This window comes from Boleophthalmus pectinirostris, unplaced genomic scaffold, assembly GCF_026225935.1.
Source record: "Boleophthalmus pectinirostris isolate CB_2022bp ecotype Guang Dong unplaced genomic scaffold, ASM2622593v1 HiC_scaffold_5, whole genome shotgun sequence".
NCBI classification, from domain to species: Eukaryota; Metazoa; Chordata; class Actinopteri; order Gobiiformes; family Gobiidae; genus Boleophthalmus; species Boleophthalmus pectinirostris.
Genome location: NW_026571404.1, coordinates 5,049,047 through 5,067,171, shown reverse-complemented (window position 1 = coordinate 5,067,171; position 18,125 = coordinate 5,049,047). Strand labels below are relative to the sequence as shown.

Genomic DNA, 18,125 nt, shown 5'->3' with positions numbered 1-18,125 from the left:
GGCGGTTTGAATCCAGCTCTCGACATAAACATCACAGGTTGAGTGGTCAGATCCACTGACCCACAGGTTGGCTGGTGTGATTCCAGCTCCCACAGATGAATGCTGTCATTGTGTCCTTGGGCAAGACACTTAACCCACCTTGCAAACAGTGTCTTGGCACACTGTTGTGTGAATGTGTGTGAATGGGTGAGTGGTTCCTTGTTGTAAAGCGCTTTGAGTGCCTTGAAGGTGGAAAAGCTATAGAAAAATTTGACCATTTGCATTTGTTACCTGCACTAAGAGGACAACTTTATGCAGTTATTGGCAAATGAAAACAGTGAGAGATGAGAAAAAGATGCATGGTGTCCTGTGTGCACGGAGCAGACATGTTATGAACAGTTTTATAGCTACGCATTGAAATTACACAAACTTCATACAGGTGAACACAGTTTGCTCAATTAGCTGGAGTCATTCACTAGCAAGGCCCTCCTTTTTCTTTTTCTCAACGCTTTCAGGGAGAGACGTTCCAAATAACAATGACATAATATGTACAGCTCAATTCAGCTTGATATACTTATCAATCTGGTGTGACCCAGTGAAATGCCACTATTAGAAAAAAAAAAAAAAAGTAATTTAGAATCCAATACTAGGATATGATAAGCAGACACAATGCAATTTTTGTTATGTGCTATGAAGTATAATTTCGCTTATTATTATATTATTATTATTATTATTATTATTATTATTATTATTATTATTATTATTATTATTATTATTATATATATTTTTTTTATTTAATTAATCCGCGCGCTCTCGCATACGTTTAGGGCGGAACTATTCTTACGACAACAGTTCCCACCCGGACCTTTAAATTGCAGCACCGCGTAGCTGTCAAGTGGAAAAGTGTAAACAAACGTGTGTCTGCGCTGCTCTTCCTCCTTATCGCGTTTTAACAAACACTTTTGGAACTTTTAATCGACGACAGCCCACGATTACGGTTTTATTAACATGCGTTTTTAAGGAAATTAAGAATCGATCGCTGTTTACCCGAATAACCTTGAGAGGTAAGTTTGTTTGCATCATTCTCACTGAGGAATCTGATTTTTCCACTAAATCTCTACGGAATTTGTTCGAACGGGGCTGGATTGTCGCATTAACGTTCGGAGACGTTTATTTTGTTAAATATTTTACTTTTTTTATGCTTAATATTGATTCTTCTTGCAGCCATGACACCACCTCATGAAATAAATTAGCTCTTGATAAAAATTGAGCTCATCGTGAACGCCAGACACGAGAATAATCTGCTTTTTCAATGTTTACCCTAATTATCTAGCTGATTAGTCTTTATAAATCGTTAAATATAAGCTGAATGAAGAAATAAAGAAGCAAGATCTAAAGGTTTAATGTTTCTTATCCAAGTTAATCTGCCACTAGTGTTTGGTTTGTTTAAACTTTGTCAACCCTTATAAAATTCACCAAATTCAGTCAATGATTAAAATATCTTCTAAAAATATTTAACACTGGCTATTTTGTAATATTTACATGTGTCATATTTGAGGAATGGCAAAACCATGTGTGACATTAGAAGTGGTTTTAGGTAAGACTGTCACGATAACAAAGTTTGAAGCGCGATATGTTCAATTTAAGTTTATTTATTTAGCGCATTTAAAACGGGCTTTAGAGAAATATAAAGTTAAATAATAATACTGGAACAACTTCATGCCACTTTGACAAAGCAGGATAATCCCAGTTAATCATTTTTAAATAAACAGTATCAATAAAAGGCAAATAAATAACAGAATGAACCAATAATTTGCCACAGAAGATATTTATTCTACCCTATACAGCTCAAATACTTTATTATTATATTTAATTGGCAAAAATTTTCCCATTATTGCAAAGAAATTGTACACACGATAAATGCTGAGCCCCAAAATATATTGTTCCAGTTTTCATATAGTGAAAAATAACTGAAATATCGTGATATCATATTGTCAAAAGTCTCACAATAATACTGTGGGCCAGAACAATATATCGAATTACAAGTCTCTTTGCCTAAATTAAAAATTAAACTGAAAATTTAAAATTATATCTAAAATTAAAAGATATAGTGCAACAATTAAAGCTCAAATGAACAAGATAGGGTGAAGCTCAGTCACACGGGAGGAGCTAGTAGAGCCGCTGCTCCTCCACGTCGAGAGGAGCAGTTGAGGTGGCTCTTGTTCCGGATGCTCAGGTGTCAGTCCCGCAGAAAGACCCAGACACGCTGGACTATGTCTCTCGGCTGGCCTGGGAGCCTCGTCCCCTGGAGGAGCTGTGTCAAGAAGTCTGCACTGCGGACGACTCAAGAGGGAACTACATAGACCATGATCCTTTGCTCAGTGTCAGTGCAGACTACAAGAAGAAATAACTGTTATACGCACTTTTTAATCTTAATTCTTTGGATTATAACAGAACCAAAGTCTTGGCATTTTAAAAGTAAAAAAGTGGCATAGTAACAGTTTTGTTTATCCTCCACAAAATATCGCAATAAATATTGTATCGTGAGATGCATATCGTGAAAGTATCGTACTGAGAGATTTGGATATCGTAACGGCCCTAAGAAGTCGATATATTCATTAGGTGATAGTTTTAGGCTCTGCGTGATTAATTTACTATATTTGTCATCTGTGACTCGCAATATTCGCTGTATTTGATAGATTTTGTGTTTGTCTTAATGTTGTTTTACTTTTAACCAGTGCGCTTTAGTGATTAGTCTTGGTATCAGCAGTAACAACAGTCCCTGAACGGGTGAGGGACGAGTCGTTTTGAGATGTGGAAACCTTGAAACTGTCCTTAAATTTACATAATAACAAGACCAAGTAAACATGTGCTTGATGTTTTTTTTTTTGTTTTTTTTTTGGCTTTCACTGTAGTGCTACAGCTCTTTCCACAGAAATGCATGTTAGACTATTTGGTCACTCTAAATGTTTAATTTAATTTGTGTGCCAATGCTTGTCTGTTTGTATGTGGCAGTCACCAACTCACTGGCCTTTTCATTGTGCCTAAACCCTCAAGCTACAGTCTACAACAGGAATCTCCAACCTGTAGCTCGGGAGCTACCAGGAGCTCTCCACCACCTTCCAAGTAGCTCGCCAAGGGGTTTCTGGATTAACTAATTAAACTAACTAATTACTGCCTATCTTTGTGCACTAATAAATAGATAAAGGTTTATGTTTTATAAGTATATGTAGCCGAGAAACAAGACATGTCCCACGTGTCCCTATTTTTGACCAATTTGATCTAAATCAGGACTAAACTAAGACTAAACCAGGATTACATCAGGTCTAAACCAGGACTAAGACAGGACTGTCAAAATTTTTGACTAATCAGATCCTAGCCAACAGTAAAAAGGAGCATAAATTATCATTTGTTTAGCCAAAATACAAAAAATCACAATAAAGCAAAAAATGCAGAGTCAGAAGTCCCTCAGATTATGTTGCACACTCTTTTCATAATTTTATGTATATCAACCATTCCAACCCAGGTGCGTCCCAGTTTTGAAGTTTTAAAATCTGGTCATTGTACCACTAAAATGAGTAGCTCTTTGGCATTTTCTTTTTGTAAACGTAGCTCACTGGAGGAAAAAGGTTGGCAGTTCTTTTGATATTAAGAAAACTCAGAAGCCAAATTAATATGACTTTGATATCACAAGGAGTTATTTTTCAGCACAAAATGATAATATTTTCTTTCATCATGTGGTACTGGGTCCGACTGGAAAGTAACAAAATACATTTTATCGATATTTTTCAGTATTGATACTTTAAATGGTATGGGGTGTTTGTACAGTGGCAGTGCGCAACAATTCATCAAACAAGACAAAAGTCATGGGAAAGATCCTGGTTCAAGATTATAGAATGAATGTTTATTTACACCTGTAGTCTCTGGGCAGGTTATTGGAAATACTAAAATGATGGATTTATCTATTTAAATATATAGATAAATTGATCACAATCAAATCAAATCAGATAAAATACAAATGAGTATCTCGTTTTTGATTCTAGTTTCAGTATTGATTTGTAGATTTTTGCAGATTTTTATTTTAGAAGCCCAGACTATATTATACAGTATTTATGAAGCCGTTACTGCAGAAGTGGACAATCATTTTTTCCCATGGGGCCACATGAGAAACAGAAAATATTGCGGCCAGGCCAAAATGCTTAACTCAGTTTTGCATAATATTAATTGTAGCAAATAAGATTGTTTTGACGAGCTCGTCAGACCGGTAAGAGTTTGTTATGACTAAGCAATGAAGAAGTGAGGTTACAAGAAATGTCATTAAAAAAAACAGCTTTAAAATAAAAGCAATGCAGCTTTAGTCCAGGAATGAAGTAAAATTATAAAATAAGTTTATTTTGTAATTCAAATTCCAATTGGGTCAGTCCATATGAAATCAGCCTCCCTCTCCTATGAGCATCTCAGATTTGGCTGAAAAAAATTCTAAAAATTTCTAAAATCACCAAATGAAAGAATCTCACATTTTAGCTCAATCCCTTGAGTTGTTTCTGAGTTATGGCCCATTAAAATTTTGGGGCCATGCTCATTTTTTAAGAAGCCTTAATTTATAATCTTTTGAGAGACCATAACTTCATCAAAAAATAGAGCTAGGAAGCTGCTTGGAGTAAATAGGTCTTGGACCTCAAAAACTGAAAAAAAATTAAATAAATTGAGCGGCAACCAAATGTGAGATTATGGAGGCCCACAGTGCCCCTCTTAATAAAGATACACAATATTTGACAGCAGATTTAAAATCTGACCAAGAATGTACAATAATACAAATTTTCAGCTTCCTAGCTCTATTTTTATGAAGTTCTGGTCTCTCAAACATGATTATAAATTAAGGCTTCTGAAAAAGTGAGCATGGCCCCAAAATTTCAACGAGCCATAACTCAGGAACGACTCAAGGGATTGAGCTAAAAATTTTTTAGAATTTTTTTCAGCCAAATCTGAGATGGCTCATAAGGGAGATTCCTTGAAAATGGCTGATTTCGTACGGACTGACCCAAATAAGCTTAGACAGGCCGGTCAAAGTCAACCACCGGGTCCCGTATGTGGCCCGGGAGCTGGACAATGCTCAGGTCTGCGTTATTGTATTCTGGTCTAAAAGGAAAATCTGTGTGTGTTTAACCTGATCCTTTAACAGGGTCCATTATCCTTCTCAATACACAACCATGCCATAATATTTTCACATTAAAATAAGTTTTTTTTTTGTACTGGAAAACTGAAGAACAGCTTAAACCAGACTGGCTTTCCTGACTTATAAAAAACAGAGGTTATTATCTTAATGTTTTTTGCTGTTATTTCTCCACAGTCTCGTAAAATGGCCCAGTCCGATAACAAAGTCCTGATCCTGGGAGCTCTGGCCGGAGTGGCAGGCCTCGGTTTGGCCGTGGCGTGCTACCAGGGCTACACCCTCCACCGCAGAAGACGCCACTCCATGCCCACGCCCGCCCTCCGCACCCCCTGCAGCGACCTCGTCTATGGGCTCACAGTAACGGACGGCCCCGGCGCTCTCCCCACGGGCCAGGTGGAGGTTCTGAACAGGCTGGAGGCTCTGATCCAGTGCGTGTCGGAGCTGAAGGAGGAGATGAAGGCTTTGAAGACGGCCATTCCGACGATACAGGAGGCCGTGAGGGACGAGCTGAGGGGCCCGGAGGCGCGGAGGGTGAGCCCGATGCACAGGACCGCCGCCGGGAGGAGGAGACGGGCCCCTGCTGCAGCTGCGAGGGCGGACAGGAGCTCAGAGGAGGCAGAGAGCGAAGGAGGGTAAGTGACACTCTTCTACACACATCTATGTTTCAATTCACCTGATAACAACAACAACAATCCTTACTCTCTTTTCTTTTTTAAATACTAGTAGACACGATTTGGTGAAGAAAACAGTTTAAAAATACAGAATTTAAAGGCACTGTCATTGATTTTTGTATGTTAAAAAACAGAACTAATTCTGTTTATACAGGTTGCTGCAGTCCAAAGTTGTTCCTCATTTATCGCATGGCAAGGTACAATTTGTACACAAAGTAATTCAAAGTGCTTTACAGAATAAGAAATACATTAAAATCACAATAAAAACAAATCAAAACATAAATAATCATCATAAAATTAAAAAGAGAGAGACATTAAATGAGAGAGAAGAGAGCAGATTGAAAAATGAAAAACTTTCAGTCGTATGCAGCTAAACAGAACCATTTTGAGCCTGTATTTAAACAGAGTAGAATCTGTGTTACATGTTCAGACTGTTCCAGGTTTTAGCTACGTGAATCTGAAACTCTGACTCCTCGTGTTTAGTTGTGACTCTGGGCACCAGCAGGAGGTCGGTTCCTGAGCTCCTCAGAGTGTGAGATGTTTCATGTGGCACTAACAAAACGTACACACAGGTCTCCAGGAAGAACAGTTGATATTCAAGGTCAGTTAAAAACAATCAATCAATGAACCTGCTCAGGGACGACAGGTGGAAATTCGCACTGGTGCTACATCCTGGTACAAAGCATCTCTCCTGTTAAGGTTAATGTAAAAATTGTGCACGGTCTCTGTTTCATTAAAATAAATAAATAAATAACATGTCACAGATGTACTTTGGTGCTCGGCTGTTGCTGTTCGATTACGAAAAAAATCATTATTATGATTAGTTATAGTTACACAATGCATTTATTCAGCATTTCTCTCTCTCTCAAAAAAACTAAACGAAACATTTTGTTATTGATAATTTACGCAAAACTTTCAAACTGAAAATAAATATAGGCTACAAATACCGTATGAACTTTGAGCAATGTGCAAAACTTAAAATGAATAAAATATACTTTGAACATGAAATAAGGCATAGAAAAACATAAATGTGTTCAAAATAAACTAAATATCCAGCTGTTCAACAATCTCTATATTTAAAAAAATAAAATAAACATACTTATTTATATGAAAAATATCTCAAAATAAACTTTAGGCTTGATCATTTCAACTCGATTATATGAGTTTAGAGATCGTTTGACACACAAATTGAAATCGCGATCTAAATTTGATTAATTGCACAGACTTATCCTCAGCCATGGAGAAACTTGTGCACAAGCAGAGCCACTTTTAAGTCTCTGAGCCACAGGAACCAGTGCAGCTTTTGCTTTTCAATCTGAATTTTTTTTGGCCAAGCACCGATACCGACCCTATGAATTTTTGACTAACCGATACTGATCATGGCCAATACAAATCGAGTGGACTTTGATATAGTGATGCAAATTATTTTATCATTTGAACAGTTCATATAGGCTTTTGATGATACGAAGTTTGACCAAAATTGAACTAGTTTTTGCATCAATGGAATTTTGCTGAAAGATAATCGGTCCGTTTTGTCGATCACAATCACGTTATTTTGTTTTATCTGAAGCACCTCTAATTCCGAGCGTCCTAATTATTCACTGCGATGAGTTTGGAAGCACTCAAGGTCAGAGCGGAGTCTTGCCGTCACAATAACGAACGCTAAAAACATGCTCGAATACTCACTTCGGATTCTCTGACAAACAAAATAACGTAATTAAATCTTAACTGTACACAGCAGACTTATTTTGACCTCAAGAGTTGCTTATACGATACATCTGTGCTTCCATCATGTGTTTTACTCAAATACTTCGGCTGCAGGTCCCATCAAATTTTAATCAAACAATTTAGCCAATAGTAAAAAGGCAAATTCACAAACAGTTCATCCCTGAGTTTTATTATCATCCCTCTTTCAGAAAAGTGCTGAAGTGTTGCAGCTCTATAACCGTGATAATCCAACTTCTACAAACCTCACAAATGAATGTCCAACTAGTTTAACATTCTTCCATGTGATTTTACTTGAACAACATGTGCCTATGTCTCAGCCAGAGTCATGGGATCACCAAACCACAATGCCATTTCTGCTCTGGCAAAATAAATGCTGATTATTGTGAATATCTGTGAAATGACAAACCCGAAGTCATCTTTGACATTCAGAATGAGCTGTGTCGTTGTGTCACCTGACCTGACTGTGATCCCTGCATGACACAGAAACACACGGCCAGTTTAATGGTGGTTTAGTTCAATAAACCAGTGTAAGTGTTAAAACAGGGGTGTCAAACATAAGGCCCGGGGGCTGGATCCGGCCCTCCAAGACCTTTAATCTGGCCCTCGGCTGATTTTCTACTAAAATATTTTAATTATATTTTCTATTAAAATCTTGTTAATTTTCTGTGGTGTCTCTTTCCAAACGCTCTTAAAGGACGATTGTTTTGACTGTTGACCGTGACACCCTCATCAGAAAAATTTCCAAAATGAGAAAAGTGGAGCCGAGTGCAGGATTTTACAAGAAAAATTGACTTATTCCTGTTTACATACAAGTTCATGTTAAAACTTCATGTTGAAATTACATTTTTCTTAAAGTTTCAGGTTGTTCATAATATTATAATATTTTGTAAAAGAAAGAGTTCATCTGTAATAGATTTGTGTTTCTCTGCACAAATATTTGAACTTATTGTTATTTTTGGGGTTTATATAACATGAGTTTTCTGATCTGGCCCCTTTGGGATCAAAGTAGGTTGGATACGGCCCCCGAACCAAAATGAGTTTGACACCCCTGTGTTAAGATGTTGGTCTGTAGAGGCAGCTGCTTGTCACATGACCACCAGACCTCCTGTCAAACTGAGGCCTAAGGTGAAAAAGTTTCCATGATATGTTAAGACTGTTTCCAATAGGCGAGTTTCAGCTGACATCATTGTTATTAAAAGCCCGCGTTGCATGCTGGGAAATATTTTGGTCGGAGGCAAGAAACACGGTAGCGTCAAACACAGTGCGTAACCTCGCGTATTTATCCCCGATAATGGTAAAATTCCTGCTGCATTATCGGATGCACAAATAGAAGCACGGAAGAAGGAAAATGTCTTTTTCGTATTCTGAGTGAAAAGAACCGCTAACGGTGAATTAAACGGGTTTCAAACATTCCGCAGAGCAAACGTAGAAGATCCTAACAAACCGTGGACTCCAACAAGTTCAACAACACATCGAGACTCTTGGAGGTTTTCATCTTTTCTGCTGTGAATGGCCCAGGAGTTTCCACCAAGTCATTGTGGATATCACCCAAGTGAATATTTGTCCAGGTAGTTGGCGATTCTGACCAGAAATTTGGTTTGGTCCACCTTTTGTCGGGGTTGAAAAGGGTGATTTGGCGTCTGTTGATGTTATGACCAATTTCTGGTCAAATACTCTTGGGTCCTCTGCCGTTAGAGTGGATAAATAACCGGGATCAATACCCTTTACGTGCTTTCTCGCTCCGTCCGTCATGTTGAATTAGTGTTTATTGCAGCCGACCAAAATAATTCCCAGCATGCAGCGCACGCTTTTGTCAACAATGAAACTCACCTATAATGAACCAGCTCCGGCCTCACACAGTGTAAACAGCAGATGGCGCTCTTTCAAAGCTCTGGTGTACAAATCACACAGACCCAGAGATAAATGATGTAAGGCTGAAGCATAATTCATTCATTCCAGAGCTCTGTATCTTTCAAAACATAACGCTTTATACTCTTTTTTTTTTTTAAGGCTTCTACAGTGTTAGAGTGTGTTTTTTTTTTAATAATCACTCCGGTTGTTCCATAAACTAACCCCTTTTTTTTTATTAGTTCTCTTCTTAATTTTTTTAAAGATGCCTTTTTATAAATTTTAGGGTCGTACAAACTAATAATAATGTTAACAAAAGCACAAAAGTTAATCGTTTATGATCGTACAAAATCAGTTTAATGCCGTACTGTTTACTCTGCTGGCATTAAACTGATTTTGTACGATCATAAACGATAAACTTTTGTGCTTTTGTTAACATTATTATTAGTTTGTAAGACCCTAAATAAAATTTTAAAAAAAGGCATCTTTAAAAAAATTAAGATGAGAACTAAGAAAAAAAGTGATTATATTTCTCTTCTACAGTGTTAGACTTTTTTTTTTTTTTTTTAAATAATCACTCGGGTTGTTCCATAAACTAACTGCTCGATCTTAATTTTTTTAGAGATGCCTTTTATTTTTCATTTAGGGTCGTACAAACTAATAATAATGTTAACAAAAGCACAAAAGTTTATCGTTTATGATCGTCCAAAATCAGTTTAATGCTGTACTGTTTACTCTGCTGGCACAGTGTTGTGTTGGATTTTATGTCTATTGTTAAGTCCTTTAATCGTTATTTATTTATCTTAATTGCACGTTCTTGTTCTCCTGCTGATCCTGAATTTTGCGTTGCAACACTGTAAATTCCCCATTGTGGGATAAATAAATCTTTCTTTGCAAATCTTTATCTTTCCAGGCAAAGAGATTTTAGATTAAGTTATAAAGTTGTTTCCTCATCACAAACAGACTTGGAGTTTTGTTTTGTTTCATTCACACATGTTTAACACACAAACCTGCATGTTTAGGCTCTTCTCTCAAACTGAAAACACTCTGTTCCACCTTGTGATGTCATGTGGTAGTACAGGAAGTGCTCCACTGTGTTTTTAAATTTCATACACCTTACATTAAACTGATAATTTCAAGTCTGGAATTGCCAATCTCTATTGAACAAAAGTTTAAAAGGAGGAGGAAAACTATCGCTTCGCTTCATGACATCACAAGGTGGAACAGAGCGTTTTGAGCTTTAGAGATGTAGACAGACTAATAATAAAGTTACTCAAATGTGTAAATGAAACAAAACACAACACCAGGTCTGTTTTTGAGGAAGTAACAACATTATGCCGTGGATTTGGGCTCACAAGAGTCAAGAACCTTCAAACTATCTTGTGTTTCTTATGTTTATTTTTTTGTATATTATTGTAATATTATAGTTTTGTGTTTTTGTTTCATTTCCAGTGCAATATTTAATACAGTGCAATAAGGCTGTGCAATCAATTGAAATTTGATCACGATTTCGATTTGTGTGTCAAACGATCTTCAAACTCATATAATCGAGTTGAAACTATTAAGCTCAACAAAGTGTATTTTTGGATATTTTTTGTATAAACAAGTATATTTATTTTACTTTTTTAAAATATAGGGATTGTAGAACAGCTGGATTTATACCGTATTTTCCGGGCTATTAGGCGCTCTGGATTATAAGTCGCACTGTCATTAAATGGTCTATTTTCGAACTTTTTTCACAAATAAACCGCGTGGGACTTTAAAGGAAACACAACAGTGTGATGGGTGAGTGGTTTTGTTTGTTTGTTCGTTCACGGTGACTCTGGGCTTTGTTCAGTTGTGGCGTGTAGGGAGGGTGTGTCTGGGACCAACGGATTGTCGGCGTGTTCGCAGTGACTCAGTTGTTCAGTCGTGTCTAGAAGCGGCACATTGCGCTCGCTTTTTCGGTTTGTTCCTCCGTTCCGTTCCTCGTCGGCGTGGAGTGATTAGTGTGTCTGTGGGTGTTTTTCGCTGTGCGGCCGCTGTCTGCTCCGTGTGCGTGTTCTGTTGGTGGTGCGGTTTTGTAGTTTACTGAAGTCGTACTGGGACACCCGAGTGGATTCGTGCTCTGGATTGTGGGACACACAGTCGTTTTTTGATGCGGTTAGAGGCTTAAGAACGCGCCTAATAGCCCAGAAAATACAGTAGTTTAATTTGGATACATTTATGTTTTTTTTTGTTTTTTTGTGTGCCTTATTTATAAGTATATTTTATTAATTTAATGTTTTATACATCTCAGAACTGCTCTAAGGTTCATATTTGTAGCCTATATTTATTTTCAATTTGGACATTTTGCATAAATTAAGTGCTTTAAGTGAGAGAAATGCTGAATGAATGCATCGTGTAAGTAAAAAATAATCGTTTGAATAATCGTGATTTCAGTATTGACCAAAATAATCGTGATTATGATTTTTTTCCATAATCAAGCAGCTCTACAGTGTAATATTTAGTACAGTGCAGTGAGTTTTGTAGTCATGGGGGTCCCAGCCTTTTTTATGTCTTGCACTAGTGCTTACGTACCTATTTATTTATTTATTTATCTTTTATTTATTTATTTTTTTGTTGTGTGTCGTAAGTGTCTGCAGTGGAGGGTGAGTTGTTTTTAATCTCATTGTGCGTGTTTGTAGTGTGGATTATACATATGCATAGTGACAATAAAAGGCATTCTGTTCTTTTCTATTTTTTCGTCAGTTTATCACACTTCTAAATGAGTTACACTGAGAGCCAGGCTAAATCTCAACATTTTAGCTCAGATTCTGTACATTTAAATCTTTTCTTCCAGACATGTTGAGCCCTTGTGTGATATAAGTCATCGTTTTGATTGACAGCGAGCGGCTTCTTCAAAGGCGTCACCTACAGCCGGGCCCATTACGCTTCGCTCAGATCTCTCCTCGCTCTCCTCCCATAATTAAAGGCATTTCTGCACCGCTCTGTCATCTGCGCAAACCAGAGCCCCGGGTCAGGTGTACATCCCCTTTAAGATCTACCTATACCCCCGCTCCTTTTTACGAGTTTCCGTACAGTACAGTTTGTAATCTAACACTATATCCATGAGCGTTTGGGATTATGTTGAATTATTGTACAATTTCTTCTTCTGACAGATTGTTTTGATGCTCGTGGTGCTGTATGTGTTGTGCAGTACTACCAGGTGGCCAGCAGAGGGCAGTGTACATGTAAGAATAGGACAGATCTTCTCAGTGTGAGTTCTGTTTGAGAGTCTCTTTGTGCTTCACTGTGTTTGCTGTGGGACGTGGTTTGCATAGAAATTATTATTAGACAATTGCTTTTTCTTACGATTTTAAAGATAATTTTGTCATCTTCAGGTTAAGCAACAGTCAGGGTTCCCACGGTCATGGAAATGCTGGAAAAGTCATGGAATTTTAGTATCTCTTTCACGCAACTCATCGTGGGCCAAACTAAATATTTATTGAAAAATTCAAACATCTGGATGTTTTCTCTTCTTTTGAGATATGTAATGTTAAACCTTTTCTTATTAAAATAAATGTTTAATAATAGTTTTGCTTAAACATTGAATCCAGAAGCAGAATATAAAATGATAACAAAATTTAAAATAAGTAATGTCTGTATAGTCGATCTGTAGCCGACGGGCAGCTCTAATATATATTTGATATGATCTAACGGGCCAAATATAATTATACTGCGGGCCAAATTTGGTCCCTGGGCCTGAGTTTGACATGTCTGCAATAGACGGTTTGCAAAAACCCCGGAAGTGTGAGTTTGGGCACCAGCCAATCAGAGAAGAGCCAAATATTCAGTGTTGTCAACGATTCCCGAGATTGAGGATTTAAAGCCGGAACAAAGAGAATGTTTGGTGAATTTTATCAAGAGAAAAGATGTTATTGTCCTTCTTTGGGGCAATTCACCTGGAAGCCTGGAGGCTAAGAAAAATTTGTCTGAGGGCCGCATTTGGCTCACGGGCCATAGTTTGGATATGCCTGCTTTAGGTCATGAAAAAGTCATGGAAAAGTTTAGAAATTTTGTCAGTAAAAAAAAGTGGGAACCCTGAACATATAGGGCTGGTTTGTACTTTGTACAAGCCTGATTCTGATCTCGCAGCATTAGGATTCTTTTGCTCGACGGTAGGCAGGAAGAACAGCAATAACATCTTTCCCCTTGATAAAATTCACCAAACATTCTCTTTGTTTCGGCTTTAAATCCTTGATCTCAGGAATCGTTGCCAACACAGAATGCATGGCTCTTTTCGTTGATTTGCTGGTGCCCGAACTCACACTTCCGGGGTTCTTACAAACCGTCAAGTGTATTCTGATTTCTGATTTAGTCACTGGAGAGAAATTAAATTGAGCGGAGGCACTAGGTGGCGCCAGTTTGCCTTGGTTTGTACAATTTTTAAAGATAATTTTTGAAATAAAGCAACAATATAATTCTGTGTGTAGGGCTGGTTTGTACAGTAGAGCTGCAATTATTACAATTATCCTGATTAATCGAGTGTAAGAACTGCGCATATTCATAATTTAATAATCATAATTGTTGTTAATCTGGACTTAGCGTTTTGCAAAACAATATTTAAAATGTTTCTTTTTATATAATCAAAACATGTTCCTAATTCCAAAGGACGTTTGTCAGCATGTCATGTCTAGTATGGTATTGCAGTTTGGGCAAGGTTGCAAAAAAAACAAACAAAAAAAAGAAATCAGATATAAGTGACACATGAAAATGATTATGAAACAAGTTTACTCCTGACTTTCATACTTGCAATGAGGGTTATTGTGCAATTACAATTAAATATCAGTACAAATTTAATTTAACGTAGTTTACAATTTCTGAAAGATGCACTATGTAACTTTTTCTGGTTTAGGGTCCGTCACCTGCTTGTTTCTATGGAGATGCCACTGCTCTGCCCGGAATGTTCCACAGTATGACATTAATGACATTATCCAATCCACAACAACAACAAGTCTGAAAACAATAAATATAAAATAAGAGTAAATGAGTAAAATAAAAAAGTAAGTAAAATTTTAAAAAGTAAAAATTTTAAAAGTAATTAAAATAAGAAAGTAAATACATTTTTTAAAAGTAAGTAAATTTTAAAAAGTAAATCAGTTTTTAAAAGTAAGTCAATTTAAAAAGTAAGATGTAAGTAAATTTTTAAAATGTAAGTAAAATAAAAAAGTAAGTAAAATAAAAAAAAAAAAAGGTTAAATAAATGTAAAAAATAAGTAAAATAAAAGAGCAAAAACCAAAGAACAGCAATAAATAAAAAACAAAACCAATAAAATAAATAAAAATAAAATTAATTAAACAGCCCAGTTTACATTTATTCAATTACACATGGTTTTAAAGCTATAAAAACATGTTGCATACTGAGGGGAGTTTCCTCTCCACAGATCTGACCTGTAACTTGGTTTCTGTGATGATAAAAATGATTTAATTGATGGTTTAATAAAACACTAATGGAAAAAAAAAAAGGTTTAATTGAAACATTCCAGACAAAGCAATAACATGCCCATGGAGAAAATCGTTTGATGGATCCTCCAACAGAACAGTTCCGCAATGCACCTTTAAATAATAGCATATAATGAGATATATGAGAACGTGAAGAGTTTCTGCGGTTTGAAATATGATCAGGCTCCTGCTTTGACTTTAATTAAAAACGCGAACATCCAAGAAAAAAAAAAATCCTGATTAAATTTCTTCAGCCCTACATTAACATCTGTTTTTACTCAAACACTTGTAACGTCTCGTATTCTGGACGCCAATCTGAGGGTGACTGATTACACAGAGCCTAATCATTTTGTGTCTGTTACATGGAAAATTAATAAAACCGAAATTATCTCTCGTCAGAGCCAGAATCTTTGATCCGTGTCTGGCAGCATCTGTGTGAGCCGCGTCATTTTCTTTCTCTTCATGTTCTGAAATGTTCCTCAATAACAGAATGGTTACTGTGATGTTGTGTCATGAGCCGGGTTGGAGGAAAGGTCAGAGTTCTTCCATACAATTTGCCTTTTTAACTCTCAAAATGCAGATGTTGATTTAGATTTTTACTTAGACAAACTTAATTGCCCTTGTAGATCAATAATTTGGACACAGACGCTCACACATCATAATATAATGATAATAAAGAGTAAAAAACCTTGACCGTGTTTATGGTCAGAGTCTCTGTAATAACCACACACTAGATCAGTCCTTCTCAAATAGTGGGGCCTCGTACGGTTTGGTGTGATGCTTTTTTTTGCCGTACTAAAATAAAGTGTAAGTGCCCATCCACTACAGTAGTTGGCAGTGACGCTCTCACTGAGTGTGCACAGGGTGTATAGTAGGGATGGGCTTTCGATGAAATTTTCTTAATCGATCGTCGGAAGAATTAACGATCGATTATCGATTAATCATTAACGTTTTTATATTAAAATGATCATCATTATTATTACTATCTGCACTACTAATCTGCATAAATAAATTCAACTTTACGACATATAAACCGTAACGACTCTAGAGACATCAGCCGTTTGACATTATAATGTGTTTAATTCAGTTTTGTTCAACTCTCACAGAAACCAAACTTAAAACCACATCGCTAATTTGCATAAAGTAAGCGAAGATAAAACTACAGCTCTTGTGTCACTGATGCGGTTCAATTTCTGTCGGATTAAAAGACATGACTCAGGTGAATACAGGTTAGTGTGACCATATTTGTGTTTGTCAAAACCAGGACAGCGTACGGGGGAGGGAGGCGGGGACTCGTCATCCACATTGAGCGACTCTCACCTGGTAAAAACTTTTTCCCACTGGACACAGAAACATATGTGCTGCTTTATACACTGTGCACATGGACTCACACTTGTCCCGACGCAACGGAAAGTGTGGAATTTCTTTTACAAGTCATCATTAAATACACATTTGTGCTTCGGTACGTTGCAGACTGACCGACTGTTTGTGTCTCGCTCCTTCTGAGTGCAGAGACACATGTACACACCTGTTTGGTCACGCTATGCACAGCAACCTACATTCGGTTTGTCAATTAAAATTAACGTAATCGATGAAACTCTTAATGATCAATTATCGATTAATCGACTAATCGTGCCCATCCCTAGTTCACACACTTTCCAATAGGAAAAGTCCCAAATTTTAGCTCCCAACTCCTTATAGTTTTGTCATTAAAAATATATTTAGTCAACTCCCCCTGGCCTGTTTTGAGTAGAGTTTTCCAAGGAGCCATTTTCAGATTGCTGTAACTAAAAAAAACGATTTAAGGTCGGTCCTTCAAATTTTCAAGGGTTAAAATTTGAAAACACCCTGATTTGAAATCATGGTGTTTTCTGAGCTTCTGAAAGTGTAATCCATGAATGCTCTGCATGTATGCGGACACAACATTTTTAAAAATAAATTTTGCAAAAATAAGGCAGAACATCATCACAAATGTTGGATATGTTAAAACAGACGTCTAGTCTTTCTAAAACAGTCCATTTATGTTGGTGGGTGCTGTCATTTTTTTGGTATAGCGTGGTAAAGATGGCACCAAATTTATTTCTTCCATTTTTAACACTTAATGTCTTCTAGAGCGTTCATCACAGAGGGTCAGTTTTAAAATACAAAGTACACAGTGGTGTGTGTGTGTCAGGGTTTATGTTCAATATCAAACCTTTGTCTTTGAAATTACACTTTCCTCAGTCCTTCAGAAATGCCCTCAAATTTAAAGAGGAGAATTTTCGAGCAAATTCAAGCCCCCAGAAATCTGTGATAAACCAAAAGCACATGTGTAAAAGTCCAGAATTCTACAAGTACATCTGACAAATTTTAACCCTTGAAAATCTGAAGAACCGACCTTAAATAGTTTTTAGATACAGAAATCTGAAAGTGGCTCCTTGGAAACTCTGCTCAAAACAGGTCAGGGGAGAATTGACAAAATATTTTTAATGACAAAACTATAAGGAATTGGGAGTTAAAATTTGAGACTTTTCCTGTGGGTAAGTGTGTGAACCTCCTAGATTTTTTTCAGTCAAACCCGAGATGGTCGAGCGGGGCCATTCGGAGATTTGGCGCGGAATGACCCCACTGTGTTTACTGTGTTTAAAAATGTTGGCAGCGGACAGCATGAAGCCAAATAAATTACGGCGTCGTTTAAAGACCTTGTACCCCTGTCACGCTGATGAACCGCTTGAGTTTCTTTCAGCGAAAACATCGGCGGACCTCTTCATGACGAAGGTGAGCGCAGTGTGAAATACAGACGGACATGTGCTTCGAGTTTCCCGGGAGTCGCTTTGGAGACGCGACTTAAACATTGCTCTTGTATGTCGGCGACTGAAGGCGATGGTGCGATTTGTCCACGTTCAGTAGTGGTTTCTTCTTCCTAGGGGACACGTGAAAGAAAATAATTGACTAGATGAACATAGAAAGCCTGCAAACCGCGACGTTTCAAATAGGAAGTGAACATGAGGCCGCGAAACGGTTCCATCTGAGTCTGGTTCCAATTCACGTTCAATTGAAGAAAAAACATCTCATAACGAAAGATCATTGTCTGTAACTGCTGCACTTTCTCATCCAGACCTTAAAATGTTTGTTTTAACTGGCTTTACATGATTTTGGTGTTGTTTATTTCCATATCGTGGGATTTTCCAGGCACAACAATGAACAACGACTATCTCCGTGCCAAAAGAGTCCAGGTGGATGAGCCCCACCAGAAGAGCGGTGCAGTTAACCTTTACACAACA

At 37.2% G+C, this 18,125-nt stretch overlaps 1 protein-coding gene across 1 annotated transcript in view; it reads left to right on the top strand.

Moving 5' to 3' along the window:
• Window positions 1-868: 868 nt before the first annotated feature.
• LOC110170133 (regulator of microtubule dynamics protein 2) overlaps window positions 869-18,125 on the top strand; it is a 137,054-nt gene continuing 119,797 nt past the window's right edge. Inside the window, exons 1-2 of the mRNA XM_055162587.1 lie at window positions 869-1,043; window positions 5,330-5,784. Of these exons, the coding sequence (XP_055018562.1) occupies window positions 5,339-5,784 (446 nt within the window). The 5' untranslated portion in view covers window positions 869-1,043; window positions 5,330-5,338. The remainder of the gene's footprint in view (window positions 1,044-5,329; window positions 5,785-18,125) is intronic.